Source organism: Hakea prostrata, chromosome 7, assembly GCF_041222555.1.
Source record: "Hakea prostrata isolate BN-2017 chromosome 7, UWA_Hpros_2, whole genome shotgun sequence".
In the NCBI taxonomy this organism is placed as follows: Eukaryota; Viridiplantae; Streptophyta; class Magnoliopsida; order Proteales; family Proteaceae; genus Hakea; species Hakea prostrata.
Genome location: NC_142606.1, coordinates 11,666,986 through 11,694,772, shown reverse-complemented (window position 1 = coordinate 11,694,772; position 27,787 = coordinate 11,666,986). Strand labels below are relative to the sequence as shown.

The following is a 27,787-nucleotide window of genomic DNA, read 5'->3' as shown; positions in this document are numbered from 1 at the left end:
ATAATTTAATCTTGAACAGCTGACTTCTGCAGAGCATCAGCACCGGGATTAGATGTGATTTATGTTCAAAGGAGGGCCTTTTTGTCTATTCAAATGAGAAACAAAGCTAGAAGGTTAGAATAATATCCGAATATTCATCAGAAGCCTTTTAGATTTTTTAAAATTCCATAAATATCCATGCCATATCAGATAATGCAGTTAACCTTTACTAACCCAGCTGGGTTTACAAAAGGGTGTAATCGTCATATGACAAAAAAAGGGCACCATAAGAATCTAAAGCAACGAACCCAGTATTGGTCCATCGCTAGAAGTCTAGAACCAGTAAATCACCCGCCAATGTCAAAGTGTCAACAAAATTACTTCTCGAGCCGTACTGTTAAACATCGAGCACGTTACCGCTGCTTTCGATTTCTGACGTCACGAAAAGAAGGCGGCAACGAGACTGATCGGCCGTTATCCTTCTTAAAAACCCGTTCGATGTTTACGATCCGCATGTTCTGGAGCTACTGCCTTCCTTGGTAATATGCTTAGGAAACCAAGATACGCTACCAATTAGGTTCCGGTTTCGGATAGAAATCGGCTTAAATAACAGTTTACTTATTAGTTTTTGATTTTCACTTTAGGCGGTGAAGTAGACGAAGACTGAGAAGTTCTCTCCGTTAAAGGGCGAACAGTTCTACTCAATTTAGCTACTTCTAATGAAAACCCTAAATTGCTGACGATAATTTCTGCTTAGCTCCTGTTATTTAGATAAAATTTTGTAGTGTTTGAATTCCAAAAGATTCTCGGTTTTGATTGAGGTAAAGTCTATCAAGAAAATACTTGGTGAATTTTGATTTTGATTTTATTTTTTATTGATGCGATGATCACGAGTTTAGATTAAAAATTTTATCTTTTTTATTTGTTTGGGTGGAAGATTCAGTGATTTTAGTTGTTGGACTGAAATTAGGGTTGGAGCTATGGAAATTGGTGTTGCCTGGAAGATGGGGTTGGTAATGTAGGCCGTGATCTGTCTTGTTAGTAGAATCAGAGGTTAGTAGCATGGAAGAAGTCGTTGACAAGTAATCTGTCTGCTAGATTTCCGCAATGCGTCTGGTCAATTTTATTGTTTTAGCATTGAACTAAGTTGTTAAAGTTATTGTTTAATGATTTTGACGCATGGATTGACGTTCTTGCAGGTGCAGGTTGTGATCTTTGCTGCCCTTCTGATCAGTTTCTAAGCTTATTTTTTTCGACTTTTTATGTTCTTTGGTTGGTTGAGAATTTGGCCATGGCTCAGAGTAACTGGGAAGCGGATAAGATGTATGCACCAGTCTTGCGCTTTTTTCTCGATAATTTGGATGAAAAATAAACACATGCTTTCTTTGATAAATCAACCGTGTACTTGTTTCTCTTTGTAGCCCTGGTGTAATTCTAACGTAATACTTATTTTGATTTTGCCGTCCATCTTTTTACCAGGCTCGATGTTTACATTTATGATTATTTGGTGAAAAGAAATTTGCATGCCTCTGCAAAGGCTTTCATGACTGAAGGGAAGGTCGCTGCTGATCCAGTTGGTAATCATGCTTGCTGATGCTCAACAGTTTTAAGTTTGCATTACATATATGACTCCTTACATGTATCTATTTTCTTTAAAGTAACTGTCAAAAAGAATATAAACTACTTGATCGGTGTTAGGAGAGAAAAATTAAACCTAAAATGACAATTACGTTGACGGAAGTAATAGAATTATCTGGTGAAAGGTGAAAAGGAAATTAATTTACTGAACAGGGTATCTTTGGGAGAGCAATGAAATATTTTTAGACAACGTTTTGTCTAACTCAGAGCTTGAATGTGCAGCAATTGATGCTCCAGGAGGATTTCTGTTTGAATGGTGGTCGGTCTTTTGGGATATCTTCATTGCAAGGACAAATGAGAAGCATTCTGAGGTTGCTGCAGCGTATATAGAGGTGACTTTTTTAGTGTGCATGGTTCTCGTGTTCTCTTTTAAAATTGTATTTATTTGAGTGTCTTTGTGCAACTAACCCAGAATTTCTTGTGCTGTTAAGGCACAACACATCAAGGCTAGGGAGCACCAACAACAGCTGCAAATGCAACACATGCTTATGCAGCAACGTCATGCTCAGTTGCAGCGAAGAGATCCTAATCATCCTTCGCTTGGTGGGCCAATAAATGCAATGAACTCTGAAGGAATGCTCGGACAGTCTAATGCTAGTGTCTTAGCAGCAAAATTGTACGAAGAACGAATGAAACATCCTCACCCGATGGATTCAGATGCGCCACCACAACTTCTTGATGCTAGTAGGATTGCCCTCATGAAATCAGCAAACACTCATCCAGGGTAATCTCTTCGCTGATAGAACATTATTGGTGCATTTAAGATTTATGTTCTTTTGTTCTCAGATTGGGATGAACTTATTCATTTATCTTGCTATTCTTGCTGACACAGCCAGTTGGTCCAAGGTAACCCAGGAAGTGTGTCTGCGGCACTACAGCAAATACAGGCACGAACACAACAGACAGCTGTAAATAAATGAACAATATACTTGCCTCTGGATACTTATCTGGTTTTTTTTTTGGGGTTTCCTAATCTTCTTCACAGAACTTTAGTCATTTATCTTTTGGGTTTGTAGGACATTAAACCAGAACCTAACTTGGGTGTAAACCAAAGATCTTTGCCAATGGATCCATCATCACTTTATGGACAGGGGATTATGCAGTCAAAATCTGGACTAGGCAGTGCAGGTGAGTCTGGTTGATTGTCTGGAAAAAGAAGTCTTGTTGATTGAAAGATTTAACTTGTTCTTAATATACTTTATCCTCCTATTCAGGATTGAGCCACGGTGTAAGTGGTCTTCCTCTGAAGGGTTGGCCATTGCATGTAAGTTGTATAACGTGCTTTGTGTGCCTTTCTTTTTTTGCTATCTTCTTTTTCACCAGCAGCATTTAATTATGCAGGGCATCGATCAAATACGGCCAAATTTAGGTGCACAAGGACAAAAGCCATTTACACAGAACCCAAATCAGTTTCAGCTTTTGACTCCGCAGCAACAGCAACAGTACTTGGCACAGGCTCAGGCACAGGGCAACCTTGGTAGTGCACCTAACTATGGAGAGGATCCTCGAAGGTTTAGGGCTTTACCTAGGGGTAACATGAACTCTAAAGGTGGTCAACCTACAGGAAATGATGGATCTATAGGTTCACCCATGCAATCAAGTTCACCAAAGGTTAGAGGGCCTTCCCAGGATCAAGCAGAATATATCACGAGGGTAAGTACTCCTATTTAGATGACATGGAATCTTATGATCAGTGTTACATAGAACTTACTAATGTATGTAGATGACAGGGGGCCTTATGATCAATGGTACATAGAACTTCCCTCTTATGTTCATATTTTAATGTGCTAATGCTTCACTGAGCTATTTAAGCCCAATATGGGGAGAAAAATTTATTCTTAAAAACAATTCACAGGGTTGGAAGTCTTCAAGGTTCAAGAATTTGATACATAAATATCTACTCTGTGTTTATTGTTGGGGATAAATGTTCTAGTTTGGTAATATTTTGATTAGATTGATTTAGAAGTGACCATTGATGGCTTGTTGATCAGATTAAGATAGCAATCCTTTTTATATTATTAAATTTGAATCCTAACCTTGTTCAGCTTGGTCAAGTATTGATTAAATCCTAAAAACAGTAGTGTCTGCTTTTGTATGCATGTACATGGGCCTTTTTAGAGTCTATATTAATATAAGTGGAGATATGATGTGCATAACTGAGAGTTGTGCCTGACATGGCAATTTACCATGGTAGTATAGCTATTTACTTCATAAAAAAATTATAGCTAGCTAACCCTGTAACCTATCACTTTTCTCTCCTCTCTGCATCAGCAGTGTCAAGAGGCTTGGTGGCTCTCTTCTGCTCTTCTCTCATTGTTTCCCATTTACCTCATTTAAACTAAAGCTCTTAAAATCTTGACAATCCAAAAAAGTCTTATTATAACTACCAAAGATTGTATTAAGACAAAGAATCCTCACACCCTACTTCTTTGTGTGAATCTGATGAGGCTTCCTGAAATCCCTCTTCAACCATTTACTTGTACTTCTGCAATGTTTCATTTTTGAGGTTATGTTCTCTATGGTGTATTATAAAATAAGGGTATATTATATATATTTTTGTTCTCGTATTAATCACTTAATTGCTACCAAAAGATTATATTATAATGATCAAATACTGGTTGGGAAAAGGGATGCAGTGGGGCTGGATGGTGCCTGCATCCAGACAAGAAAGACAAAATGAACACCTGTGCCGCCTCCCTGGGGTTTTTTGAAATGAAAAATCCCACCAGTGTTGCATGCCCTCTAGTGTGCTCTTGTTGCGCTGCAGCGATGCAACCTGGCAGCAATCCTTCTCCCTAACAATTAAATGATCAAATACTCATTAGTGTTTTTGTATTTGTTGTCTGCTATGTATGTAATAAATATCATTAACTTGGTAAATTGAAATTGATATGCAAAATTTGAGAATGGAAAGAAATACTCATTATTTCAGGAATTAATTTTTAATGTTATCGTCATAAATGTTGTATGGGGGTTATTATTTCTAATGCTATGAGTGTTCAGAAAATATTAGATTATGTTATTAGTTATAATGTGATGATTATTTAAATTCAAAAGTTCTTTTAGATTTTAATATCATGATGTGCAATTTTTATTTATGAAGATTTTTAGAAAAATCCAATGAGAGTTTATTATGCTTGCAAAATTGCCCCCCCCCCGGTGGCTGACTCTGTTTGTGTGGAAGCTTTCGGTACTGGGTTCGCCCTTTATTATTCAAAAATAGGTGAAGCATTATTATTTTCGATGAGGTTAAAAACTAATAAAATGCCCATTCTGCATTTGGGTATATTGCTAGTATTTTCTTAATGATGAAATTTAATCTATAATTGAGGGGCTTAAATTCCCTAAGCACCATTCAGATTTTATCGTGCTTGGATTTGAAAACCCCTGATATAAAATATCTATCGTTATCATGTTTCTTTCCTTTTCGGTATTGATCAGCTCTACATTTTTCCCTCACATGATCTAAATTTGGGTGTCTTAGTCATGCTAGTCCTCTGCCTCTATGTGTGTGTGTGTGTGTGTGTGGGTGGGTGGGTGTGCATGCATGTAAAGAAGATTAGAAGACAGCATACTACTCTGTGCTTGTGAGCTTTTACTTCTCTTATATCTGTTGATGTTGTTCAATTTTTTCCCCCCTTCAGTTTTTGCCTGGTTTTGAAAGGCCTCCAACACAAGTTTGACATCTGTTAATTTTGTTGGATATTAGTTCCAGGTTTTTGAATAATTGGTATTTTCTATTTGGAAATCTAATTCTTTTGGGGTAAAGGATTGAGTTCAGAACTTACGTCCAATTGCAGGGTTAGTTCTGAAGCTGGTATGACCAATTAATTTGTCTTACATGGTGGCATCTCCTCAGAGAAACTTCTAATGTGTTGAACACCACATAGTCAAATTGGAAAGTGGTCAATCCACATTAGTGGTGCAACTTTATCCTGAAAGAGTGGGGCAACTAATTAATTTTGAATGGCCTGGGGTCCCCAGTTGGGAATGCGTGAGCTACTTTGATGTGAAAATTTGAGTTGGCAACTCCCAAAACATGCAATCTCTTGTCTTTCTTCTGTTCTCTAAATTCAGGCACTAGAAGCTAATTCTTTCTCCCTTATTCTGTACAGTCGTTTCTTGGGTAGAGATCTAAATAAGAATCGTTGCATAGAAATTGCAGTTAGATGCATAATTTACAGAATGAAACACATGAACAGTACTTTCATTTGCTGCTGGCCTGTAAGGATGGGCAAGTAGTTGCTAGTTCACCACTTCACCTTGCATGTTTAGTCCTTTGCTTTGGAATCACAACTGATTTTTGGAGATTCAAACAGATGAAAATGGTCCAGTTACAGCAGTCTTCGTCTCAACAGCAGCAGGACCAGCTACAGCAGCAACAATTGCAGCAGGTTAAACTTTGTTAAAGTCCTGTTTTCCCTGTTCTAGAGTCTTCATATGTTTCACTATTAATCATCATTCTTGAAGGAGCAACAGCAGCTCATAGAAAAAAAATGCCTCAATCTTTGATCATGCTGATCCATTTCATGTTTGATTTATTATATAGCAGAATAACAGAAAAAGGAAACAGCCAACTTCTTCTGGAGCTGCTAACAGTACTGGTACTGGGACTACAGTGGGCCCTTCCCCTAACTCTCAACCATCTACTCCATCGACTCATACACCTGGTGATGCGGTAGCTATGCCTGTTGGCTTACCACATGTCAACAGTATGCCAAAAAGTATGATGATGTATGGTTCAGATGGGACAGGCCTTGCGTCATCTTCAAATCAGTTGGTATGTTTTCTAGCTTTTATTCAACGGTATCTGTATGATTTTTAACCATTTCAGCTTTTCCAAATGATTGAAGAGTGGGAAAATGATGTTCAATTTGTATATTTTTTGATTCAGTACATTAGCAATTTTGGAGTTTGTGCATTGGCAGTCCCTCTCTGTATTGAAAGTTTAATGTTTCAAAGTTATTGCAAGCATCTGTCAGGTTTCTAATTTTAGTGATTTCATATTACAGGAGGACATGGAACATTTTGGAGATGTTGGTTCGTTGGATGATCATGTGGATTCATTTCTTTCGCCTGATGAAGGAGATGGGAGGGATCTATTTAGCACATTAAAACGAAGTCCAGCTGAGCACAATGCTGAGTCTACTAAGGGTAATCCAGCTTCTTGTTCGTGATCCATAAATGTTGTTTATAGGGCCATTTTGGGGAACCCAGCCTCTCTAGAGTCTAGCGCTAGGTATTAAGAGGGATGATTCCTTCTCTTATTCCTTGTAGGACTCCCTGTTTAATCGTGTTTTTGGTTAGTTTAATTTCCTATTTTGTTTTAGACTAGTTTCCTAATCAGTCTAGGTTGTTTTTTCTATTTCTACTTGTTTTTGTAATTCTTTTCCTCCTTAAAGTAGGACTTAGTCAGATTGTAAATATAAGTACCCAATTGGGACTTATGAATGTATCATCATTCTTCTTCATCCAAAAAAAAAATTAATAATAAATCTTCATTCTCTGGGTACCCAATTCTCATTGTTACGACATGGTTTTAAAGCAAAGACTTGACAACTAAACCACTCTTCTAGCAACCAATGCAAGCTGCAGCACTGTTCTCAAGCTTTCCGACTATCGAGTACCCTAAACAGAATACCAGGCTAAAACATATCTCTAAAAAGAGAAACTACAATAGCTTTTTAGAACATTTAACGTTGAAGTCCCTTATTCTGGGCCTAAACTCAGGTTAGGTCCCCATTGTCGCAAATATTACATCTGGTTCCAGCTCCATCGGAGGCTGTTTGAGACCATTACCAAAATTCAAATTAAATTCATTGCATGACAAAATTACTCATTGTGTTAAAATGACGTAAATACCCCTTCATTAATCCTATTCTCAAAGTTGAACCGTAAAACAATTTTACCCCCCTGTATCCTATTTTCAAAAACAAAAAAACCATACAGGTCCCTTCACCCTGCCGGAAGTCACTCACCACCACTGGAAACCACCACCCACCAAGAAAACAAACAAACAAAAATCCGACAGCACTCACCAGGAGCCCACCTCTCTCTTTCTCCTCTCCTTCTCCTTCATTCTTCTCTTTCCTTCAGTCAGAGTTCATTGGTAAAACACAAGATTAAAATCAGAATCACAAAATTTCAGAAAATTTTTACCTTTGTTTTGCTTTCTCTGTGTCCTGATCAGATCTTCTTCTTCTTCTTCTTCTTTTTTTTTTTTTTGGGGGGGGGGGGGTTGGGTATGAGTAACCTGATCAAATCAGATAGGAATTTGTAAAATAGAAAAAAAAAAAAAAAAAAAAAAGAAAGAACAAAGGCATAAAAGCAAAGAAAATAATTACGAGAATTTCGAGATGAAGAGAGAATTTCCTCGAAAGAAAACTCTCAGTGGTTCTGCAATAAGGAAAATGATACATTTAGATTTAATTCTTCTCCTACATTCTTCCTGCTGCTCTTAATTTATCGTTTCAATATCCTAATCCGTCATTGATGCTCATCTTCTACAAATCTAGGGTTTCTTCTTCTTCTCTCTTTTTCTTAGAAACAAACAATAATAGCAGGTGGTGCAATCTTAACTTGACTGACCAAAACTAGGTCATATTTTTCAAGGAATTTCTAATAGGGCCAAAAGGGATGTTGTGTATTTCTCTTTTTTGAGCAGTGGATGGTTTTTGGTGGTGGGGCAGATGTTGGGTGATTTCCACTAGGTTGAAGGAAGCCCCTTCACCCACCTATATGGTTTTTGAGAATAGTGTATGGGGACAAAGTTGTAATTTCATTTCTTTTGATTTAAGATGTGGTGTATTATGATCATTTCATCTTTGATGCTAACACCCTTGTAGTGGTGTTAGTTTGAGGTGTACCTTGACGTAATATTTGCAACAATAGGGACCCAACAAGAGATTGGGTCCCAGAATAAGCTCCAACTTAACACAATAGTGGAGCCTTTAACTTCTACAACTGACAATCTTGATAAAGTTGACTAACGGCCCCTTAGTTCCCCTCTTAAAGTCCTAGATGGGTCAAACTACCTAATGTGATGAAGATTTGCATATATTACTATCACTACCCTCGGACTTTTGGCGACTTCTTTCTTCTTCTTTTTCTTGTTTGAAGTGTTATGCCACTTTTGACTAGGTGACCCAGCTTGGTCCCAAACTGTTGGGTTAGTTGGGATCAACACCCTTGGTCAAATCAACCCTCAGTGGACTAGGGGGCTCAACCGCGAGTCCTCAGTAAGATCGAGCAATAGCTCGGGTGCAAGATATAAGATGCCTTCCCGACACCCAAGACTTGATGTCCTCCTCAAATGTGCAAGGATGAAGCTTGGAAAAAGCCAAGCAGTTTGGGAGCTAAACTATTATATAGCCTCGGAATACTAGTTTCGTTTATGCATAATCCACTAATTTAGTGTTGTGCCCTCTCCAAGTGGGAAATTTGAAGTTAAGCCCGTAATGGACGATGCATTTCCTGACTTACTTGGGATATGGCTGTAGAGCCCGTTATGGCAAGCCATAATTGACGCTTATTCAATGAACATTATACGAAGGATATCCATGCCAGCTGGGCAATCCAATGGTCCACAATGATCAGGTCATACTATTTAAACCCCTCACCTACTTCATTCATAGGTGATTTTTGACAACTACTTGCTGCTCATAGGCTCGGTGAATTCTCAGCCAGGAACCTTACTTAGCCCCATCCTTGGGGTAGTGTTGCTTCCTTATACTGACATGATTGTGGGATGCGGCTTCCCAACCACTCAAGCAGCCCGCACTCATTGTTTTATCTTGTCAGCTGATGCCAGTCAGATCAAATCGCGGTTTACCTAGGAGGTCAAATTTGGACGTAACACCTAGAAACCCTGGATCAGTACAGGATTGACGGCTTGCTCATGATCTTTTTGGTGATAGCTTTTAATTAATTGTATGTGTCAGAATTTCAGCACCTGTAATCAGCCTAGGGATTGAAAGGAAACTCAGAAAGAAAAAGAAGAATAGAAGAAGAATAGAAGAAGAAGGAGAAGAAGAGAAGGGAGAGTTGTATATATATTTTTGCTCTTCCCTAGTACTTTATTTATAATGTAAAATCAAGACTTATTTTAGGAAAAAATTACATATTGCATAGAATCTCCGAAATTTACTAAAAGGGAAACTATCCTAGGGAGTTTACTTGTCAAGCAAGTAATAAGGAAAATATAAAGTAACCAAAATAGAAAGCAATGAAAATAGAAAGTATCCATAAAGGAAACTCTGAGCTGGAGCTCCAAAACTTGTGCACCAAGGCAAGAATTCCAAGACTTGCGCACCAATGTAGCATCTCCATAACTTGCGCAAATCTCAACACTTCCACTTAAGCTAGAGTATACACAAAGAAAGCTCCAGCTTGGACAAATAAGAATAAACTTGAAAGGTAGCTCCAATCTTGAACCATATAGCAATAGCAGGTACCGATAAACACTAAGAGAACTTCAATTAGGAGATAATCAACATCATCTTTAAAAAAAACTTTAATTCTTCATGTCGAACGAACCACCCAATAATGAAAACTATCAACAAATTCCATTAGTATAGCAACATCAAAGGCACAATCTAAATAATGCCAGCAATAGGGAGGAATCTCCACACTAATAGAAAAAAATTGTAGCTCTAATGTCCACACATAACCTCTCGCAAGAAGCCAAAGTAGTAGGTAAATGTATGGGTAAGTAAAAGGCAGTATTGGTTACTGTGGACTAATTAGGTAAGTAAAAGGTAGTATAGGTTACTGCGGACCAAGTAGGTAAGGTAGTATGGGTTACTACGAACCAAATAGTTAAGGTAGTATGGGTTACTATGGACCAAATAGGTAGATTATAGTAGTATAGTTTACTACAGACCAAGTTGGTAGGTAAAGGTAGTATGGGTTACTACAGACCACAAGTAAGCAAGTAGGTCGGTAAAAGTAGTATGGGTTACTACGGACTAAGTAGGTATGTAAAAGGTAGTATAGGTTAGTACGAACCACAAGTAGGTAAGTAAGTAGATAAAAGTAGTATGGGTGTTGCTTTAAAATATCATCTTAGGAGGATATAAGATCCTCACAAATAATACTCTTCAAAAGACTTGAGTAGATATAGACCAAGGGTCCAATCTCTCCCTTACATGTAAGCATTACACATGGACAAAATACTGATGGCAAATTACCAATATCTCAAAGTCTGAACTGAGGAACCACTTGGGTACTTGAAGAAACCATGTTGCTTGATGAATCCAAGTACAAGAACTTCCAATGATTACAATAGAAAATTCTGAACCACCAACATCAACTCACACCGGGCAGTAGCAACAGTAGTAGACCACTTTCCAGTAAGGGAATCACCAGCCAATATCAGAGGAAGAGCGATAACCAGCAGTATGTCTCAGAGATCCAAAAAGTAGCAGACTAACTCAGAGGAAATTATTATAGAACTAGTGATCATTAATATAATATTCCATCTACCATAAGAATAACACCATTGAAGTCGATTCTGGCAGACAGAGAAGCAGGCAAAAATGGGACTGCAGTCGATTCAGGTAAGTAGGGTAGCAATAAAATATAAAAATAATTTTCCCAAGGAGCTGTATCCCCCAAAACAAACAATGGTAGCATTAAGGAAGCAATATGGTATCAACAGATTTCTTTCTTTTTTTCCCAGACCATAAACACTCAATTAAATAGGGGCAACACTGTATAACTTGCAGCAGAATTCAATACACCATCAACAAAAATTTTCAGAGTAGAAAACTTCAATAAAACAGGGGAACCAATAGTATATCTTGCAGCAGAATCAAATAGGGCATTGGCAGTATTTTTCAGTCATAAAACCAATTGAAGAGTGGTATTAGTTGAAGAAATCACATGAAAAAATTTCGTCCAGGCAATAGATGCAGTCCAAAGAAGCAAAACAGAGTTGACTGGAAGAAAAATAGATGTGTAGGCTGTCGAAGAGCTATAGCAAGTTAAGAGGTCCTCCTGTACTTCACTAATTTCAGATTTTGTAGTAGTGATAATAGCAGGTATGTAGATCACTTCGGGAATTGTGAAGAAGGATCTAATATATCATTAATGCAGCAAGGGTTGGCTGCACACCAAGTAGAAAGGAAAAAAAGGAATATTGAGAGAGAAGAAGCAGTCCCTAGGCTGATTAAACCCACTCAGATACCGTGTTAGAATTTCAGCACCTGCAATCAACCTAGGGACTGAAAGGAAACTCAAAAACAAAAAGAATAATAGAAGAAGAATAGAAGAAGAGAAGAGGGAGAGAACTTATATATATTTTGGCTCTGCCCTGGTACTTTATTTATATTGTAAAATCAAGTCTTAGTTTAGGAAAAAAATTACATATTGCATAGAATCTCCCAAATCTACTTAAAAAGAAATTGTCCTAGGGAGGTTACTTGTCAACCAAGCAATAAGAGAAATAGAAAGTAACTAAAATAGAAACAAAAGGAAAATAGAAAGTATCCAAAGAGGAAATTCCAGGCTGCAGTTCCAAAACTAGTGCCCCAAGGCAATAACTCCAAGACTTGTGCACCAACGCAGCAGCATCTCTATAACTTGTGCAAATCTCAACAGTATAAAACCAAATTTTCACCAAACTTTCCTACTATTAGACATGAACACCTATGGTAAAATTGGAAACAGGGCTCAAGTCTATGAACCTCTGTAAGCAATTTCATTAAAAAAAAAAAAAAGGAGTTGACACTGTCTCAATACTGCGACACTCTTAGTGCATACCATTATAACACCTTTCAGCTAAATAATGTTGACATGCAGCCTATTGCAATCACCTTGGTGAGAATTGGGTATATGATTTTTTTGCTGGACCTAATGTTGAATATGATCTTATTTGGCTTCAGATTCTCAATTAAGTTCCTTTCCCAGCTTAGAGGAATCATACGCCTTTGTACTCGTCAAACGGTTAAAGACAGTTGTCATGTTGCAATACTCCCTTCCTCTACACTTGATAGGTGGCAAAAGTAACAAAAAGGGGGACCGAAGCGATATCTGCAGAATATCACCGAGAGGTTGGCATCGGCGATATATCGCTGATTATTCATTTTATCGCGATAAATTCAGCAAAATGTCGCCTTTGAATGTTTTTTTGCATTCTTGGATGTGAATGTACAATCATAATTTACACAATGTTACAAAATAATACAGGATTGAAAAAGTAAATTGGGAGGATAATTATGTGATGAGGGTGGTGATTGGAGTATCTTGGTAGATATGGAAAGATGATGTGATGAGGGTGGTGATTGGTGAATCTCGATAGATATGAAGGATGAGGTGTGAAGATATTGTAATGAAGGTGGTGATATGGAGAATCATGGTAGAAATGAAGAATGTTTTTTGCATTCTTGAATGTTTCCTAATCTACTTCTACAAGTTAGGAATGTACAATCATAATAATTTACTAGTTATGCAACTTAGGCCAGACACCAAATTTTGACCCAAAATTAACCAAAATACCCCCAACATAGGGCAAAATTTGACCGAAACCCTTGCCAAAATGTCGGCAAAATTCTCCAACATGTTGGGGTTTCAGTGGTTTTGCCAACCACAGAAATTCCGGTGAGATTTCGGACATTGATTACTATAAGCTGCCCCGATTACCAATGCTACATCTACGACTAGCTCTGCTACTTCTAGTTATCATAAAGCCCACTCAAGTATTTTTACCCTACCTTTTTATGCTTCGATTGTATCATGCCATTGAATTATTCACTCTGGGGCTACAGATCATATAATTGGTTCCTCCCGTCAATTCTATCATCATACCCCTCTATTCAAAAAAGACATATGTGTGGTAAATGGGTCCCTCTCCTCTTATTTCTGGATAAGGGTCCATTCGCTACTTTCCTCCTTAAATCTATCTTGTCTTGCATATTCCCTCGTTTACTACTAACCTCTTATCTATTAGTAGCTTTACTAGGCACTTGAACTACAAAATTACCCTTTTTTCCCCTTCTGATTATGTTGTACAGGATCTGGTGACAAAGAGGACAATTGGACATGTTAAGGTGCAAAATGGTCTCTACTTGCTCAATCATATGGCTCCTCCTACCGCTGCAACTTCTTCACCAACACCATAGATTCACTCAAGTCACCTCACATATTTATTTTATCCGTTAGAGACTTGGTCGCCCTCTTGTTAAAACCGGACTTTCCCTTTGTTCAATTTTATTTAAGCATTGTAGTAAGGATTTTTTTTTTTGGGGGGTGGGTGGTGAAGTGTAAACACGCTTTAGTTATTTCTCATCTAATTATGAAATTGATCGTCCTTTTGATTTAGTTCATTCTGATGTATGGGGGCTCAATTGTAATTCTATTTCTGGTCACTGGAGGTTAAACCTTTATTGACTATCACACTTTTGTTACTTAGGTATACCTAATGCGCCATAAGGGTAAAATCTTCCAGTACTCCAAAGAATTCCACTTGAGGGTACAAACCCGGTTCAACGGCAAGATGAAAGCACTTTGCACTGATAATTATAAAGATTATATGGAGTATACTTTTTAAGCAAATTTCTATCCCAAAGAAAGTATATGCTAGACTTGCTATCTGAAATAGGCTGACTAGGGGAACCTGTTGACAAGGGACCTATTAGTGACGGGTTGGAAAGCTAATCTTCTTATTTCATACACGACCTAGCATTGCTGCTGTAGTTAGTAATATTGTGAGTCAATTAGTGCACAATCCACATTCTAATCATATGTTTGCTGGATATAGACGAGGAAGGATCACTACATGATTATCTCTGTTTTGAAGCCCACACAAATATAGACGAGGAAGGATCACTTGATCGAAAGTCCACCTTAGGATACTGTACTTTTGTCAATGAAAATCTGGTTACTTGGCAAAGTAAGAAGCAAAATGTTGTTGCTAGATCTAGTACTAAAGCAGAGTTCCGAGCTACCGCTCGAGGGGCTTGTGAGTTATTATGGTTACATGGTTGACTAGAAGATCAAGGTGTGCTAGGGCCTCATTATATGATGCTCTAACGTGATAACAAAGCTGCTAAAGCAGTGCCCATAAGTGCGCAACATGACAGGATAATGCATGTGGTGATTGACGGGCATTTTTCATAAAGGAAAAGTTGGAATACGACATAATTTGTATGTCGTTTGTGAAGTCTGAAGATCAAGTAGGTATCTTCACCTAGACGTATATTTCATGATTTTCATCCTATTTTGACCAAGTTGGGCATGTGTAATATCTATGCTCAACTTGAGGGGGAAAGTTGTTTATATGGCCATTTTGGGGTATCCGGCCTCTCTTGAGTCTAGGTAGCCAGGGATGATTCCCTCTCCTATTCCTTATAAGCCTTCCTGTTTGAGTATGTTTTGTGGTTAGTTTAAGGTCCTTTTCTGTTTTAGATTAGTTTCCTAATCAGTCTAGGTTTATTTTTCTATTCCTACTTGTTTTTATATTTATTTTCTAACTCAAAGTAGGACTTTGATTGTAACTATAACTACCATATGAATAAATCATCATTCTTAAGTATCCAATTCTCATTATTACAACAGTAAATGTACTCCTTTTGTATGTACGATACTTGAATTTTTCCTTTTAGGTTTTAGCTTCAGTGAAGTTGGCTGCATAAGAGAAAGCAACAACAAAGTCGTCTGCTGTCATTTCTCATCAGATGGAAAACTGTTGGCTAGTGCAGGGCATGAGAAGAAGGTACGTAGCATTATATGTCATGGTGATTTAATCAAAATATTCAGTTTTCGCTTATATTGTCTCTGTAGAAATGTATATTTCCAAATGATGTGCATATTAAGTTGTGTTTCATGTCAGTAGGCTGTTCTTTGGAACATGGATACTCTGCAAACAGAGAGCACTCCTGAGGAACACTCTCTTATAATTACAGATATTCGTTTTAGACCAAACTCAACCCAGCTGGCTACGTCTTCATTTGATAGAACTGTGCGACTTTGGAATGCCACGGAGGTAATGATTCCACCTCCACCGTCCTACACTAACCCTCTTTGTTGATTCCTTCATGCACTATGTTTTAAAGTATCTTGTTGACGTCCTTTCTTAAGTTCTTTCTCCCCCTTTCTGCTTGGTGGAACAATTGCAGTTGGTTTCTGCTCCCTCTCTATATTGATTGCATTTCATACCAGTGGTGGCTAGTTATTCTCGCCTTTCTCTGCTGTAACTGCTGTTCTTCAGAGCCTATTGTATAAAATAATTTAGAATTTTCAATCACAGCACTGTGACTCTAAATACAGATTCATCGCTGATATATGCTTGTCTCTCTCTCTCTCTCTCTTTCTGTGTATATTTTCTTGTCATTATTTGGTTAAATTGAAAAATAGGACTTTGTTCTGAGTCTCATAGTTTCCTAGTCAGTTTCAAGGATCGAGTTAGGCCTTCCTTTTCAGTGTATCGGTCTCCTTTTTAGTATTTCATAGAAGGTTGCAGGGGGCAAATACTCAAACACGAAATTTGATTGATGAAAAAACCTTTTCTGGCTTCTATTCTCATTCATTGATGATTTTTCTATTGTATTTGATCATGACTGGTGGGATATGTGTTTGATCCCTCGATACTGTGCGATGGGAAGCCAGAGACGCTTGTGGGTGGGATTGATGTTTCATCCAATCCACACCTTATGGTGTGAAGCCTGGGTGGTTCTTTTGTAGCTCCATTATTTTTCTATAGTAAAGCAGTGTGAGCTCACGGTTTATTCATCATCAAGTAAGTTCAGCTTCCCGAACCACGGAAAGTTGGAAATAGAACCTTGATAAGTGCTTTATGATTTCTAAATTCCAACTAATACATTTTGAGTTTGCATTGTTATTCTAGTCCCCTTGTGTGATTTCTTGTTTACTGGGGGTGTTTTCCCAAATTCTAGTATATCTCAGTTAATATTTCTCAGAATTCATGTGAATCAATATTTCCCTTGTATGATTTATTTCCCATTGTTCTCTTGGTTTCTTCGTATCTTTACTTCCCATTTGTTCTCTTGGTTTTATGCTAGAACTTTGTTAATTTTGACAAAGAATTAGTTAGCCAATACCTAACCTGAACCCTGCCATCAAACCCTAACCCTAATCTGACCTAGCCAAATTACTCTGTTCATAGCACATCCTAGTTATTGGCTTCAAGTTAGTTTCCTACCAGTCTGGACCATATAAGTTGTAACGATGCTTCTTCATTGTTGTCTACCTGGGATTCTTTTATTTTGAGTGTTTGTTATCTGAGTACAATACGGAATTAAATGGACTCCTTTGTTGTATTGACTGGTTGCGCTCATAGTTTGAGAATCTACTGCAATTTTTTTGTGAACTATGACCTAACAGATATGAAACAGCAAGCTAAATCTAGAATCAATGTGGTTTTCGTTGAGATTTCGGATGTTTGCCCTCAGAGATAACCAACTGAACTTAAAAATTTTGCAGTTTTCAACAAAATCGTGCTCATTGAAGTCTTACCAGAATGAGCTTTAGAACTATGGTTGCAGCATAGTTGCCAAGGTGGTAGGTGGACCAAGGCATTAAGGAGGTTAAAACACAACACAAAACCAAATAGGTAACCAAGGCGTCCAGGTCAACCAAAGCATCTGGACACCAAGGTGACGCCTTGACTATTATGTGGAGTCTAGTTTCTGATACTTCATATCCAATTTGACTCAAATTGATCTGTCTGTCTCATATTTAAACCAGTTGAATCCACAAGAATAAATTGATTTGATTTAATTTTTGCAGCTCAGCAGAATGGTAAGTATAGGATTGGAGAATCACATATTAGATTAAATTTTGCTGAAATCACGTATTAGATTAAATTGTGCTCAATACCCTAATATTATATATGTTTGCCCCCAACTCTCCGCCACTGTGTTTAAAGAGCGGGGGCACCTCGTTAGCTGCATTAAAGATCCCTTGTATAGACTCAAGTAAGTCAATATAAGGCATGCCAAAGATTGTGTCAGCCAAAGCATCTTCTATCAAGATCCTGCACCAGTTCATGGGTGCTATTGAATTTTCTATTCAGGAGTGGGGGGGGAGGAGCTGGAGGTTCTCTCTTCTTGAACCCCCCCAAACCCCAACCCCAACCCCAACCCCAAAAAAAATAAAGAGCCAGAAACATCCAAATTTTTTTTTTAAATCCATTAATTGCAACAAGATAAAATAAAAAGGAAAGATCTCATATCCTGTTAATATCTACCCAAAACAGAAAATAGAAATTTAAAAATAAAGAAAGAAAGAAGCTGGCTAATGGAGGTGATCACATTGGACTGAGGCAAACCAGATTGGGTATTCTGACAGAGATGTTCCAGGTCCAGTTTGAGTTATTGGTTCTTGTAGGTTTTAGGATATGTTCATGGGGAAGAAAATGTCTATCCACTTTATTTTCCAAGTGAGGAACGTCTGGTTGTTTTTATGTTTATTTTGGGTTTGGAATCTTCAGAGATTGGTTCCTTGTTTACAATTTTTTATTTTCTTATTTGTCTGCTTGTAGCCAGTGTACTTTATTGATAATTTATTGAGAATGAACTGAATTTGAAGTTTGTGTCATTATGTGTGGTGTATGTATTTAGATTCATAAGTTCTTCCTGGCTCCCCTCTTCCCTTTTGAAACTGTGAGACTCCTCTCAGATTACCTTGTTCTTTCCTGATCAGCATCCAACAATTTGGAATCGGGCCAAGAAGGATCTATCATCTTTTTCCATTGATCTCTCTTTCCCTTCCCATTCATTTTGTTTGCTTAGTTAACACTAGGATGTTTTTGCCAGTAGCTGAGTCAGAGAAAAAGACATGTATTATCAAACTCTGCCTCTTATACACAACTCAAGTACCCCCCCCCTCCAGTGCTCTTTTTTCTTTCCCTTTGCTTGTGAAATAAAAGTAACCGCAAGCGCACGGTATCGTGTAGCTAACAAGTCGATCTCAGGGAGATATACCACTTTAGAATTTTACCTCTTAATGATAACGTGAGAGTGCAATGAATCAAAATTTTTAACTAATTAATTAAACTAAATGAAAAGTCCTAACACATTCATCTAATGCGATCGAATTGAGACTAAAAATAAAACGGACATAACCTAACCATTCATCATCTAATAAATAAATAAATAAATAAATTACATAAATAAAAATTAAGTAGGAATAAAATAAAAGAGAATTGATTCAAGTGTCAGCTCTGGATCGAGGGAAGGGGAGTATAACTAGGATGACTTTTACCGTTGACCCTTTGCCGTAGTTTACAGTCCACCGATTGAGGGAACATATATTAAAGAAGAAAAAAATGTATAAAGTAAATGACAGAACAAATAACAAAGCAATAAATGGAAAAGGGAAACCTTAACCAAAGAGAGGCACGACTGTAGGCATCTTTGATCAAGGACCCAGAAGGAAAGGAAAATAATAAATAAATGCTGAAAAATAAATCCTAAGTTAAGAATATGGAGGGGTAGACAGAAGTGGGAATGGAGGGGGGGAGAAGATTACTGACGAAGGCTACTTACTTGCATCCTCGAATCTTGAATAACCAAAATAAAATCAACCCTAACGACCAAAGCTGGAATTATCCAAATTTGCAATTGCTAGACTCAAAGAAAAATGAATCCTCTTCGAAGTTGAAACTTGAAGCTTGAAGCTTGAAATTGAAATTGCATTGATTAAAAGAAAGAAAATACATGCGCATAAAATATAACTAAATAACTTGAATATTCATTGCATTACATAGAAAAATTGAACCTAAACATTCAATATAAAAACTAGAACCCACAAACAATCAAATAACTAGTGAAAACCTAAACCAGCAAAAGATAATAGGTGTAAACCTAGGTCTAAGAGGGGAGAGTATATTTATAGGAGATGGTGAATGATTTACAAATAAGAAAAGAAATAATAATAAATAAGAATAACAATTAAAAAAAGTAAATAACTTGGAGATTGAAGAATAGAGAAAATAAAATAATGAGAGTAATAAAATCGTTTGGAATGGAGGGAGAGAGAAATAAAAAAATTATTTTTACTTAAACGTGGAGAATAAAGTGGAGAAGAAAGAAATATATATATATATATATACTTTTAGAAAAGTAATTTGGGTTAATTAAAAAAATAATAAAATAATAAAGTGAAAGAAATAGAAATGGGGAGAGAGAAAAATAATTAGGAAAAGAAATAAAATCTAATAAAATAAAATTTTCTAGAATTTTCTATAGAAAAAAATAGAAAATCCTAATCTTTGACTACTTGTGGGCCCTATAAAATTTTCAATTACTATAAAATAAAATAAAAATCCTAACTAATCTCAGTTGTAGATTAAAATTGGCTTCTTTATTTCTAAGATATTTTTGGAGTTTGCCCATAATCGCTTCTCTAGCCTATCATGCTCCAAATCAAACCCTTTTTCGCACTTGAGAATTTGAACGGACCTCTTGATGTGTAAAATTGCTTGTGTCATACCTCCAAATATTTGCTTAAATCCTAAAAAATCCTAAAACCTGCAAAAACAACATAAAACCAAGGTAGCTCCACTCTAAGTGTGTAAAATGCATGCACTTGAGAATTTGAACGGACCTCTTGATGTGTAAAATTGCATCTGTCATACCTCCAAATATTTGCTTAAATCCTGAAAAATCCTAAAATCTGCAAAAACAACATAAAACCCAAGGTAGCTCCACTCTAAGTGTGTAAACTGCATGCATTATACCCTAAGATTTCACACATAAATGTTCTCATTAGAATTCCCCCATACTTAGACTAAGCTTGTCCTCAAGCAAGAATATAAAAAAATGACATATGCAGAAAATAAACTAATGCGACAAAATAAAATCCTAACTCACTTTCGTAGGAATCACGGTTACACTTAGCATGTGCAACAAGCCTTTAAACCATTAGGTTACCCCTAGAGGACGAGTTTTGTCTCATGGGTGTTTGCAGAGAATATACATCCAAAATTTCAATTCAACTCAAAATAAAACATTGGAAATTCTAACTCTGACAATTGGAAAGCACACATACACAATCAATATTTAAGATAATTTTCCTCACCATTGATTTAAGATCCCCCACACTTAAGCTTTATTACCCCATATTGATTTTTGAGACTAAGCATATATCTCAATCAAACAACTCACCTTATATCTTTCAAGTACATCTCTCCTTTAAACAAAACCACTTATAGAGTAAGGGGACCAAAGACTAAGGTTCTGAGGTATTTTTGACCAAACATTTCTACCAAGGCATTGATGACACTTGCATTTATTTATTTATTTTCTTTTCTTTTGAGTAGTGAACTCCACTTTACTCCACTATGGTTGGCCTTAATGACATGGTGGAGCAAACACCAGAAACCCAAGTTACTTTGTAGCTTCGCTTTGCATATGCCCACATAGACAGTGATGTGAGAGTTCTTTTCAATAATTTCATTCCTAAAAGTTTCGATCAAGTCACCTTGATTCCTAAGTCGGAGTGCCCTGTCCAGTTACGAGGAATTCAACTTTTATTTTCTACTCTTTTTTTTTTAATTTTTTTTTTATACTTTTTGTCATGCCATATAAAAAATTGATCTCAACTCCTAGCCAATAGAAAAAGGACCCACAAAACCTATAGATGGTCCAATGCCTTAGTTTAAGGGCCTTTTATTTTTCCAAAGAAAGTCCCATCTCAACATACATACAAGTTATCTTCCTCTCAACATGGTTTTTATGTGTTCACAATTGGTACCAAAATCACTCTCATTTCACACATCATAGCAATTGAAGGGTATGTACATTAACCAAAAGCCAAAATTAAAATCTACAAAGAAGTTATTCCCCCCCCCCCTCACTTAAGTAATGGAATGTCCTCAATGCATGCATGGAAAGAAAAAAAAACCTAGGATGATACAAAGGAGGGGTATACCTTTTAGTCAAGATGTGCTTATCATGAGAAGCTTTGGTCTTTTCTTTAGAAATCTCCAATGTCAATTTAAGATGTAAAAGGCACTCCAAATAAAGAAAAAAAACCATGAATAGAAAAATCATCTCTAAATATCTTATGAAAAACCTTCAGAATGGTAGAAAAAATACTCATCATACGTTGAGGTTCTCTAAAATGTTTGACATCCTCCATAGGATGAATATGATGTTGTATAATGGAAGGGCTCATACCTTTGATGTTAATCATAGATCAACCCAATGCTTCTCTATTATCATTCAACAGTGTAATCAACTTTTCTGCTTGGTCAGAAGTTAAATCAGAGACAACAATGACAGGAAGAGTATTATCTTGTCCCAAGAAAGCATATTTCAAATTAGAAGGCAACTCCTGCAATTTTATTGGTGGAATCACGAGTCCAGACACGCATGCACTAACCACCTAATGCAATTAAGGGCTCTTTTGAAAGAATGAGACTAATATCTGTAAACATGTTTTTAGATTTTGTGGCTGTCTACTCTTGTTTTTCTGCATTGACCTAGCATGATATATGATAAATCATGAATATGAGTGTGCCAGGTGCAAACCCCAGCCCCCAGCCTTATATTCATACAAGATGTAAAAGATACAATGACACAGTAATGCTAAGCTATTTGCTGTCCTAACCAAGGTGTCAAGCATAATCATTAACAAATCAAAAAGGTAGTATAAGATTGTCTCGGAGAGCTGGCTATACAAGCTGCAATGTTGGTCAAAACTCATACAGTTCAGTCGTCCACTGATCAACATCTTTTTTCTTTCTTATATGATGAGTTTTTTCGATGAAGCGCATTCCATGCATTAAGCTTCATTATCAAACTTTTTGTGATCATGTCATATAATTCTTCCAAGTTTTTGTTCCAAATTCTTTTTAAGTTATGATCCCACAGATATAATGGTTACACATTAACATAAATTTTTTGACAGCCAAGCTACTCTATACATACGTATACTGGCCATAATTCACATGTGCTGTCGCTTGATTTCCACCCGAAGAAGACAGATGTTTTTTGCTCTTGTGATGGTAATGGTGAGATTCGCTTTTGGAATGTGAACAATCAATATTCATGTACAAAGGTTTTCGAGGTTTGTTCTTGATATATATATATATATGCTTCTGCTTTGGTTCTTAGTGCTCTTTGGGTCTAGTTTCTTCTTGTTCCTTCAATTTCTTTAATCTGCTGGAACAGGGAGGCATGGCACAGGTGAGGTTTCAGCCCAGAATTGGACAGCTACTAGCAGCAGCAGCTGAGAATGTTGTGTCCATTTTTGATTTTGAGAGTGACAAGCAGACACACGTCTTACAGGTATTCTTGGTGTGAGGGCACTCTCTGTTAGGGGCCCTAAAGGGATATTTTGGAGAGAAACTTGTAGTTACTAATTACAACTAGTAAACTTATCAGATTAAAACTCGTTCTAGTTACAATATGAGTCATATTTATTTATCCTCAGGGGCATTCAAAGGAGGTAAACTCAATCTGCTGGGACACAAGTGGAGATTTTTTGGCATCTGTGAGCCAGGATTGTGTGAGGGTATGGTCTTTAAAGTCCGGCGAGTGCATACATGAGCTTAGCTCCAACGGGAACAAATTCCACTCTTGTGTATTTCATCCAAGTTATTCCACACTCTTGGTGATTGGGGGCTACCAGGTAATTCTTGACCCTTATTATGGTGATACATCTTATTTGGAATTTTAGTGAGAGCATAAGCATTAAAAATGACAAGTTCATCTTTAAGAAGTGAAGCCACATGTACTGTGGGTTATTCTGGGGTGAAACTGCAGTCAGGAATCAGGATATGCTAAAAGCATGCATGGAGGCATCACCTCAGTATCCACCTTTTCATCTAGATGCCTTGACAATCAGGATTGCCTTGGTTGCTTGGGTGGGTGGCTATCTCGGCCATGGTGTTCGCATGCATCTAGGTTCTTCTGATGCCTTGGGCATGGATGCCTGGACAACTATGTGAGATCACTCCACTCTCGCTAGATAACGGATTTCTTCGACGTGTGTATCCTACTCTCAAAACCCAACCTTAGAAAAACTGCTGGCCCTCTCTTTATTTGTTTGTGGCCTTTGATTGAGTCCTTATAAAGACCCGACAGATCCCCCAGGGGGCGTCTAACTACCTCATAGAGAGCATCCACAAGAAACTGAATTTGCCTAGAAATGGATGCATCTTTTTGCTTTCTTTCATGAGGGTTCACCCTCCCCAGTTTCACTGGAAAATTGGAAGGCTCTGTCAAGACCTCTACAGTTACAAATGTGAAAGGGTGCTAAAGCAGGACCCGTGACTGACAAATGACTGCTCAATTGAAACTTGAGTCACCTTGGAGTCAGTCAGGCCACATACTCAACAACAACTCTGTCTGAACTTTGGAATCCCTAAATCAAAAGACAAAAAGGCATATCTTGTAAATCAAACAATTTCCTATTTGCTTTCTTTTTACTTTTTAAATAAAAATGATGAAAATGTGTTGTTGAGCCATTGACCGGCTGTTTTTATTCATTGCGTTCGCAATGAATAGCAGTGGCAATTATGGTTAATTGATATTGAAGGACGCAGAGGACATATAGATAATTAATATATTTGTTAGACTGAACTACTCCTGATTCCACAGACAAACACTTCTTTTTCTTGTCCACTCACCCCATTCTTTTTCCCTTGCTGACATGTTTGCTTTTATACACCTCTGTTTGGCCTCCTTTTATCTTTCATTGAAAATAAGAACTGAGTTGGACAAAAGAAAAAAGGTTAGTAACTCTTTGAGTTGTACGGAACTATTTTTCTGGATGAACTGCACAAACCATTAATCTGGACCAAGTATGGAGTCTATGGACAATCTTTCTACTTGGAGAGCTTCCATTATTGGAATTAATGGAGGGTGATAGGACCCTAACCAGCTTGCCCTGAATCCTACCAAGAACCTCACTGATAGCAATATATTCTTTCATTCATTGTCACAGAAACAGCAAATACAGCAACCAGAATTTACAATCTTAACTCTTCCAACATCAAGGATAAACACAGCTTCTAACGATGTCTACAGACTCCAAAACAAGAAGATAATAACAGAATGATATTCATTTCATTGCATAGTTCTGAATCATCAATAAGAATAGATATAACTCTATCTCTATCCCTGGTATTCAGTTCTAGGAAATAAGAAGCTAAACAGCTAAATCTGCAACTGATAACACCACATACTCACTACTCCACCTGAGAGGTCTTTCCTCTCCCCCACAAGCTCTGCTTGCTACTCCTATTTTCTCCTCCTCCCCCTCTCTCTCTCTCCCTCTCTGGATATATTCCCCCCCTCCAGCCTGCGTACCAACTCTAACAAACTCTTACTCTCTTAACCAATGTCCTTTTGCCACCTGGACTATCATTTCTGTCCCTCTGCCCATAGCAGAATGGTGGTGGCTGTCCACTAAGGGATTGCCACTTGTCCTCTCCCTTGCCCTTGTTGATTAGGGGCTTATCAGAGGGTATGGTTGTAACATTAATTGACTGGTACAGTAAAGATCCATTGATTTCATCCAATTGTTCATGTACCCAAATGCCAGTTGCTTATGACCTGCCCAAAGCATACCACATTGATATGCTTGAAATAGGGCTACACTAAGTATAAATCAAGAAATAGGGAAGGATTGGTGATGTGCTGATTTATGTATCTGTTACTGTGTGCAGTCATTGGAGCTGTGGAACATGTTTGAGAACAAGAGCATGACAGTTGCTGCACACGAGGGTCTTATTGCAGCATTGGCTCAGTCACCTATAACCAGGATGGTTGCCTCTGCCAGTCATGACAATTCCGTTAAGCTGTGGAAATAAATTATTTTGGGCCCTTTTCAACTTGCTCCTGTCTGTACAGCTGGTGTTGTCCAGCCAATTTCAGTGTAAGAAAATTTGCCAAAATGTATGATTGTTGCATTTTCCCCTCTCCCCCTCCCCACCCCAGCCAAAAGAAAAATCTTTCCTTTGTTTCTCATCATTTTGGTTGTAAATCAAATAAACTAGTGGTTTGTTAGGAGAGAATGTTACTATGTTATGCAAAAAGCTTTTATTGGTATTCCAAGTTGTTTGTGCCAGATTACATGGAGGAATTGTGAGGACAAACAGTGATAAAAAAATCCAGAATTTTCATTGATGTTGAAGGGTGAGCTTGTGCAGTTTATAGCAAAGGTGAAGGAGATGCAGAGGTGTTTCTGTCTGCCTTGGGATCAGTTGCAAATCTGAGATTAATGTTGGTTTCAGTTTTGTGATAGATGACAGGGACACAGAAATCATTGTAAAATGTAAACATATGTAATTTCTTACCCAGCTATCCTAATTCAGTGCATCTCTCTTGATGGTCCATTTTTTGTTTTGGATTTGTACTTTTTCTGGTTATCAGAATTTTGAAATAGTTTTTAGGTGATAATAATTGATTTTGGTGTAATTTCCCAACCTATTTTAAGTCCTCTGTATCCATCTGCATAAGTGAAGATGCATTCATATTGGGAGGTGTCTAGAGGTGTGTTTACATGTGTTTAAGTAATCCTTTGTATCCATCTGCATGAGGGAAGATGCATTCATAACCATTGGATTACTTAAATGCCACATGGCACAATCCTATGAGGGAATTACAGGGAATTGTAGGGAAAGGAATTATAGAAGATGTGAATCCGTACAACTGTGCCTTCTTTTCAATTACTATTGTCTCATTTTAAAAAATTCTATAAAATTAAGAGTCTAAAAGGATTTCTAAAGAAAAAAATCTTAAATAGAGTTTTTTATACAGCACCAGAGTGAAACTTCTCTCTTTTATCTCTTGTCCCTCCGCCTTCTCCTTCTTTGGCTCTGGTAGTTTCAAAAATCGGAGTAGTTTGAAATTGAGAGGAGGAAAATCCTCTTCCACTCCAGTAGTTTCAAAACTCCTCCGCCTTCTCCCTCTTAGCTCAAGTTCTTTCATTTCTAGTTTGAGTATGATTCCTGGATCTCTATGCTCTTCTTTTAGTTTTGGCTTGAGTTTTTCAGCAGGAACTTGAGCAATCTCTTCTTCTTGAACTCTGAGTCTCTTTTGTTGAACATAGCTATGCACGCTAAGTTCCTCATCTATCCATGGTGGCACCATCGGAGAGCATTAGATCCAACAACGAAAAAGAAATTTTAAATGAGACAAATGTAGGGGTGCAAGTTTGGCCCTAGCACGGCTCAAGATTTTGGCCCTAAAGGCGGGTTAGGGGCAAAATTTTCTGGCTTGACTAGGGCCAAGGGTGGGCCTGAGATTACTCTTTGGTCGTCGGGCTTGTCTCAACTCATCCCAAATTTTTTGCCGCTCAATCGAGGTGGGAATGGGCTTGGCTTGACCTTGTAGGGCTTAGGGTCAATGAAAATAATTATTGGCTCTGAATTAGGGTTAGGGTGAGAAATGAGCTTAGATTAGAATATATAGGGTTGAACTTGCAATTGCAAAAGCCTGGTCTAGTTGCAGCCTTAGACAACCATGTAGTTTAGACAGTTAAGGAAGTATCTAAAGACAACCATGTAGTTTAGACAGTTAAGGAAGTATCTAAAGAGGCGAGAAACAATTAAACATCATCTAACAAATTATAAATTGCTACTTAATGGTGAAGACAGAGCTAAGCTCCAGATCTGTTAATAGTGAAGGTTGAAACATACAATAGATCTGATTTTCCTTCATTCAATCAGAAACTCCGATAAAATTGGGAAAATCAACTACGTATACACGGTTGATTTAAATATACAAGCAATTATAGAACTTTTCGGTCTTCAACAGACATAAATTGACTACAAGAACGTTCAGATCTGATGAAAATTCAATTAGTAGAATGTTGGAGCCGTATCTGCTCAATCTTCAGTTTCATAAACAAATAATCAGTTGAGGTACCGGGGGAGCACTCTGAGCTCCCGACCTCCCCGACGGCTTTACCACCTTAAATACAGGGGACCTAGGGGTTGGGTGATGGGAGCTTTTTTTATTATTATTTTATTTTTTACCTATGGATCCCATAGAGTGCTCCCTTGACGGGGTGATGATCCGAATTTAATCAGTTGTACGACAGTTTGCAAGTTAGGTATCATGTAAAAAGTTGTACTACATACTTGGTAGAGTGGTAAGATCCATATTTCTCAGTGGAGAGATCATAAGTTCGACCCTTATGGACGACAAAGCTCCCTTACAAGGTTCGTGCAAACTGGCCTGGATGAACCTCAGACACC

General features: G+C 37.5%; 1 protein-coding gene across 5 annotated transcripts; it reads left to right on the top strand.

The window, feature by feature from the left end:
- Positions 1-511: 511 nt before the first annotated feature.
- Positions 512-26,704, top strand: LOC149009781 (transcriptional corepressor LEUNIG_HOMOLOG-like). 5 transcript variants are annotated; one of them, XM_089163845.1, is made up of 19 exons: positions 512-800; positions 950-1,032; positions 1,179-1,302; positions 1,459-1,556; positions 1,840-1,949; positions 2,049-2,341; positions 2,450-2,504; positions 2,634-2,745; positions 2,832-2,881; positions 2,959-3,270; positions 5,937-6,011; positions 6,167-6,397; positions 6,630-6,771; positions 15,219-15,328; positions 15,449-15,598; positions 22,489-22,647; positions 22,752-22,868; positions 23,014-23,211; positions 25,253-26,704. In XM_089163845.1, the coding sequence occupies exons 3-19, from the start codon at positions 1,271-1,273 to the stop codon at positions 25,394-25,396; spliced, it is 2,388 nt and encodes a 795-aa protein (XP_089019971.1). In that variant the 5' UTR covers positions 512-800; positions 950-1,032; positions 1,179-1,270; the 3' UTR covers positions 25,397-26,704. The 5 variants fall into 5 exon arrangements, with proteins under 5 accessions (XP_089019971.1, XP_089019969.1, XP_089019970.1 ...); XM_089163844.1 differs by having other exon boundaries at positions 514-800; positions 2,450-2,525; positions 6,170-6,397; positions 25,253-26,407; XM_089163841.1 differs by having other exon boundaries at positions 514-800; positions 2,450-2,525; positions 25,253-26,407.
- Positions 26,705-27,787: the final 1,083 nt, after the last annotated feature.